The sequence below is a fragment of the Lactuca virosa genome, chromosome 9 (assembly GCF_052849685.1).
Source record: "Lactuca virosa cultivar CGN04683 chromosome 9, Lactuca_virosa_CGN04683_v6, whole genome shotgun sequence".
Classification (NCBI taxonomy): domain Eukaryota; kingdom Viridiplantae; phylum Streptophyta; class Magnoliopsida; order Asterales; family Asteraceae; genus Lactuca; species Lactuca virosa.
This window is the reverse complement of record NC_136434.1, coordinates 2668200-2674511: the sequence shown is the minus strand read 5'-3', so window position 1 is coordinate 2674511 and position 6312 is coordinate 2668200. Positions and strand designations below refer to the sequence as shown.

The window sequence follows — 6312 nt, the reverse complement described above, 5'->3', positions numbered from 1 at the left end:
TCATTTAGACCCCTAAGGCTAAAAAGTACTTTATCGTAAACTCACTTTTTACGATTCCCGGTGTCGTGTCGATTTTGTCGCGAAACTTCGACAGATCATAACTTCTTCGTTATAACTCTGATTTCAGCGTTCTTTATATGTACGGAAACCTTGTGACATATACTACAACTTAGTTAAGATTATTTATTCTAAATAATACTCTATCAAAAATCATTTTTGACGCTTATCGTCTCTAAATTGACTAGCCCGAATCTGCAGGCGTTACATTCTTCCCCTTCTCGCTCTGTAACGGGCTCTATAAACTGAAATTTATATGAAGAGGAAATACCTACATATTGGGGGGAAATAACCAAAACCACTTATCGAAACCTGCAACATGTTGTTATTAATCACATGTTTATAGCAATGAAAACCTGTAGAAACTAAATCACATATAAAAGAATCATTTGTCGTAGTTCACCGACATCGATCGACATGAGAGAAAACAACGGCGTTAGATACATGGACACAAAGGTCTTATTCGAAGCAGAAAATACATTCTTGATTTCTTGAACCACATTTGATGCTATTTTTTTTTCATTTCGTGTATATTATGAAGGGTATTTTGAGAAATTGACTTTCAAAATTTATTGGCCGAAAAAAAGCTTCGAAGGGACTTATTAGATGGCCTGCACTATTTTATTAGATAGGAAGAAGATAACAAAGTTAATATCAAAATTGAGTAAATTACACGAATGGTCTCTGTGGGTTGGGGCAACTTGCACGTTTGGTCCCTAGTTGTTTTTTATTTAACTCAGAATGTCCCTACTATATGTGTTTGTTGCACGTTTGGTCCCCGTTTGATCTAAAATGACTATTATGCTCTTATTAATTTCTTTTATAATTAAATTTATGATTTACATATTTCTTTTATAATTATTTATTATTTATATATTAATGAACTAAAAAAATATCATCCCTAAAACCTAAACCCACCACCAGTCACCTGTTTTCGTTTTTTAGAGACTATTTCCTCTTGTCAGTCACCAACATCACCACAACACCACCGTCGAGTAAAACATTGTGAATCGGAGCCACCACCACTATTAATGACGTGAATCAAAGCGATTACACCACCATCACTGCATTCCCTTGTTTATTTAAACCTTGTTCGGAGTCACTGCCACCAAAAATTGTTTTCTGAAATCGGTATGATCCATTGTAATTTATTTCCAGCGGGTCAATTCATTAACCAAGTTGAACGGTCATCTGAAATCCGAGTTGAGTCGGTCTGAATGGCTAAAAGCTTGTTGCAGTCAAAGATAAATGGGGTGACTGAAAAAGCAGGGATGTAGGAGATTGAGAAAGGATTAGTTTCTGTTTTTTGTGACTGGGCAGGTGAATCAACTGGCGGAGGAGAAACTTGAGAGTTTGAGGGATAAAATCGAGAGCTTGGAGGGTGAGATGAAAAGGGATTTGGAGGAAAAGAGTGAGATCGAGAAATCGAAGAGTGAGAAAGAATTTGAGATTAGGTTTCGTGATTTCTCTTGTCCGCGACGACTGGACCACCAACGACACTCCTTTTCACGCCTCTGTTCTCAAGGTTTCACATATGGGTTGCAAAAATCAAGGTTTTGAATCTATTTCATTTTGATTTTCTTTTTGATCTCGAGGTTTGATTTGATTTTAGTTTTGATCTTGAGGTTTGATTTGATTATAGCAGTTCTTTGTTTTTCTATTTTGGTTGCAGGACGTAAGGAAGATAGAGAATGAGAGAAAGAGTGGGAATCTAAACAGCGAGAAAAACTGAAAGGAGAGAAGGGAAGTGTTTTGGACTTTTGGTTGTCGACTCCGGCTAGCTCCGTCGAACATTGAAGTCTAGTGTCAGTGTACGTTTTTATAATCCGACAAGAAAATATTGAAAATAAAGGAGAGGAAGGGGAATAGATAACCCCATGTAATATATATAAATACATAAACGAATAACATAAATTGAAAAAAATTATTAAGGACACTATAATCTTTTTAAGTATATCAGAGACCAAACACACAATATATATATATATATATATATATATATATATATATATATATATATATATATATTAGAGTCCTTCCGAGTTAGAAAAAAAAAGAATTAAAGAGTAAACACATAGATTATCCCAAACCATAGGGACCATTAGCGTAATTCACTCTATCAAAGTTCATCCTTGTGATTTATTTCGTGGATGGAAGAGATTTGGTAGGATTAAAATGATTGCTTCTACTCTAATAAATGAAAATGAATATCTATTTTGCTACATATTAATCCCTCATGAGTTTTAACACTTGTCATTTTATAGTATTTTTGAAATAAATAATATTCAAATATGAATTTCTGATTTTTTCAATTTTTAAAATTAAAAACCACATAATACTTTTATATATATATATATATATATATATATATATATATATATATATATATAATATTAATTGTAATCAATGTGATAGTAAATTGCAATAAATACATTTTTTCCTTCCTTATTTCGAAATTTTATTTTAAAAAATTCTTAATATTAGATTTTAATATTTAATTTTTTTATCAACCCGTGTAATATACGGTTTCATACCTAGTTGTTTATAAGTATAAATGTTATTTATTACGTAACGAGATGTTATTAGTCAACTAAATATCATGAATGTTAATTCCATATCAAATAAAATATTGTTTATAAAAATATTATATGATATACATATATATGCCAGCGATGAAATGCAAGGATGAAAGCTTTGTCTGAGGTCAAAGCTGGCACTTGCTTTACATTTATAACCCCCCCTTCTCTCTCTCACTCACACATCTTCAATCTCTCTCTCTCTCTCCCCCTCTCCATAGTCTCATCTTCTCTGCAGATATGACGAATTTACGCAGTGAAGATTCTTAATGATTCATCACTACGTATCAACAACAAACATGGTTTCATCTCCCTCTCATTGCTGTATTGAAAAGAAGCACTGGTGGCTTACTAATAAAAAGGTACTTCAAATTCTTCATCCTATTGATAATGGACGATTTTGATCGATTTGTTCCTATGTATTCATTATGTGTTTTCGATGCGTTTTTAGATTGTTGATATGTATGTGAAAGATGCAAGATCATTGATTGCTTCTCAAGAACAGAGCAACATTGCGTCTGCTCTAAACTTGCTTGATGCTGCTCTTGCTTTATCACCGCGGTTTGAAATGGCTTTGGAGCTGAAAGCGACGGCTCTCCTTCATCTGAGAAGGTTCAAGGAAGTTGCAGATATGCTTCAGGACTACATACCCAGCCTTAGTCTGAAAATGGCCTCCGACGATTCATCCGTTTCGTCTTCATCATCTGACAACAACTCGCAACCGCTCTCCAGAGAACGAGTCAAGCTTTTGTCTGTGCCTACTCGCTCCGAGCAATCCTTCAAGTGCTTCTCTGTCTCCGACTTGAAGAAGAGGGTCATGGCTGGCATCGGCAAAAATCGCGATAAAGAAGGTCAATGGAGGTATACTCGTCTCTTCTTTGTGGCAATGTTAGCTTGAAATTGAACAACTTTTGTGTGTGGAATCTGTTTGTAGCGCGTTCTGATTGAGCCTGTCTTACGATTCAATTCAGGTACTTGGTTCTAGGTCAAGCATGTTGCCACCTAGGATTAATGGAGGATGCGATGGCACTTCTCCAGACCGGAAAACGCCTTGCCTCCGCCGCATTCCGCCGTGAAAGTGTCTGTTGGTCAGATGACAGTTTCACCTCGTCCGCCGTGACATTCACCTTCGGCAACCAGCCACAGACGCCTCCAAGGGCAGAATCGGAGAGTATCTGCAACCTAGTAAGTCACATCAAGCTCCTCCTGCGGCGGAAGACCGCAGCAATTGCCGCTGCGGAGGCCGGTCTTCACAGCGAAGCCATCAGGCACTTCTCGAAAATCGTTGATGGTCGACGCGGAGCCCCTCAGGGCTTCCTGGCGGAATGTTTCATGCACCGTGCCTCCGCTTACAGGTCATCGGGTCGAATAGCTGAGGCCATAGCGGATTGTAATCGGACGTTAGCGTTAGATCCTAGTTGTATCGAAGCCCTAAGCACAAGGGCTTCCCTTTTTGAAACCATCCGTTGTCTCCCTGATTCGCTTCACGACCTTGAACACCTGAAACTGCTTTACAATTCAATACTTCGTGATCGGAAATTACCGGGGCCGGCATGGAAGCGTCAAAATGTTGGATATGGAGAAATTCCCGGGAAGCTGTGTTCGATCGCAGTAAAAATCCAAGAACAGAAACAAAGGGTCGGTTCAGGAGAATTAGGGAACGTGGATTACTATGCTTTGATGGGATTGAGACGCGGTTGTTCCAGATCCGAATTGGAGAGAGCACATTTGTTGCTTACCCTACGACACAAACCAGATAAATCCACTAGTTTCATCGATAGGTGCCAGCTGGCAGACGAACGCGACATTGATTCCATAAAAGATCGGGCAAAAATGTCTGCTTTATTGTTGTTCAGATTGATTCAAAGAGGGTATACAAATCTGATGAGACTAGTTTTGGATGAAGAAGCCTCCGAGAAGCAAAGGAAGAAGAGCTGTGCAGCAAATGATGTTCAACTTCATCAGCAGCATTCAATATCATCGTCTAAACCAAAATCTGTTAATGTTAAAATGGTGAAGCGGAATCATCATCATCAAGTTGAAAACAAAAATAATGCGTTTCAAGGCGTGTTCTGTAGAGACCTTGCCGTGGTTGGCAATCTGTTGTCTCAAGCAGGGTTTAACCGTCCTATTCCCGTCAAATATGAGGCTTTAAGCTGTTAGATTTTAAATAAATCAAAAATGAATTTTGATGATCATAACAATTTACAAACAAGAATGACAGAGGATGAATGGTCGTGTACAAATGTGGGGGTGGGGGTTTTTGTGTTTCTGGTCATATGTTTTCCATTTCACCCCTCAATACTCCCTCTGTCTGCCTGTTTTTCTTTCCCATGTACAAAATTATATAATTTGAGTAGCCCAATTTACTACCACCGTAACCTATGTCAAATCTCATCTGTTAGCTTTTACAATTATTGGATGAGAGAGAGGAAATATTATTTGCGGGTCAGAATACATCAATCCAACCCAACCCATATTCGTATTTAGGTTGGCAAGTTACGAGTTGATGGGTTAGAAATATCAAGACAACCCAACCCACATTACATGTTTAGTTTTAAAGGTATGTGGGTTCACATGTAGATTTCACTGACAGCAGTTGTTTAGGGATAAAGCGACGAGTGGTGGTGGGCCGGTGGAGTGCAGGTGTACCGGCGGTTTGTGGGTTTGCGCCGTTGGTTTGGTGGTGTGGGACGTTAATGGGAGGTGGTACCAGTGGGTAAGGGGTGATGAGGTAGTAAGGTAAGGATAATGAATAGTTTGTGGTCTTTTTGAATAACAAGGAGTTAAGAATTTTGTTTTTGATGACGTATGGGACGTCGCAATGCACTCGTAAGTCATAATTTATAAATAAATATTTTTTAAAAAAATTATAATATATATTGACGGGTTGACCCACCAACCCGAACATATAACTGATATACCCTTCCTAATCAATTTGAATAAAAAGATTCACAAGAAGCAATCACTCTAGAAAGACAGTGAAAACCAAAAAATCGACATCAAATAGCTAACTTAATATTCGAAGATAAGACGCATTCGAGAGGGGGTAATCTCAACGTTCATAAGAGAACTTTCTATAAAAAATTGTCTAATGCCTTCGTTATACTACTAACCACTATACATGTTACCACTAAAAAAATGAAAAAAAGGAATAACAACATAACAGATCGAGATGCTATCCCAATTAACTTTGTCCCATTTTTAATAAATAAAACATGCAAAGTAAGTAAAAATTATTGAAGTACCCTTCACCACAACCATAGAAAACTAAGAGCAAATTAATCACACAAATGAGTAGCATGAATTAATATGAATTCTTGGGGCTTATCAAATACCAACGACCCAAACATTCACCTTGTCCTCATGGTGAATGAAAATAATGTATATCACCTTACATATATAACCTATTTGCTCTATTTTATCTGATGTGATGTGAGAGAAGTCTTTGTCTTAGATGACATATACTCCAAATAATATGCCATTGCGTTCATAGGGGTAGTAACATCAACAATGATACCCATAGTCTTCCCATTCTCCTCAAGAATCACCAACGAGGATAAATACTTCGAACCAGGCACCTCTCATAGTTTCTTTACTACCCTAACAACACACTTAAATTTGGGTAGGACTTCACCAAGTTTCTTCCTTATGAACTTGTTACACAAGGCTTCCTTTT

At 37.4% G+C, this 6312-nt stretch overlaps 1 protein-coding gene across 1 annotated transcript; it reads left to right on the top strand.

The window, feature by feature from the left end:
• Positions 1–2801: 2801 nt before the first annotated feature.
• LOC145137278 (uncharacterized) lies at positions 2802–5008 on the top strand. Its single transcript, XM_079071419.1, has 3 exons — positions 2802–2995; positions 3085–3494; positions 3605–5008. The coding sequence occupies exons 1-3, from the start codon at positions 2903–2905 to the stop codon at positions 4794–4796; spliced, it is 1695 nt and encodes a 564-aa protein (XP_078927545.1). The 5' UTR covers positions 2802–2902; the 3' UTR covers positions 4797–5008.
• The last annotated feature ends 1304 nt before the right edge of the window (positions 5009–6312 follow it).

What these genes read in the sequence shown, in the direction of transcription:
- LOC145137278 (XM_079071419.1), top strand. Translation starts at nt 2,903, where the DNA reads ATGATTCATCACTACGTATCAACAACAAACATGGTTTCATCTCCCTCT. An exon ending in GGTGGCTTACTAATAAAAAG is followed by an intron (nt 2,996 to 3,084) that starts GTACTTCAAATT and finishes ATGCGTTTTTAG; the next exon opens with ATTGTTGATATGTATGTGAA. An exon ending in GATAAAGAAGGTCAATGGAG is followed by an intron (nt 3,495 to 3,604) that starts GTATACTCGTCT and finishes GATTCAATTCAG; the next exon opens with GTACTTGGTTCTAGGTCAAG.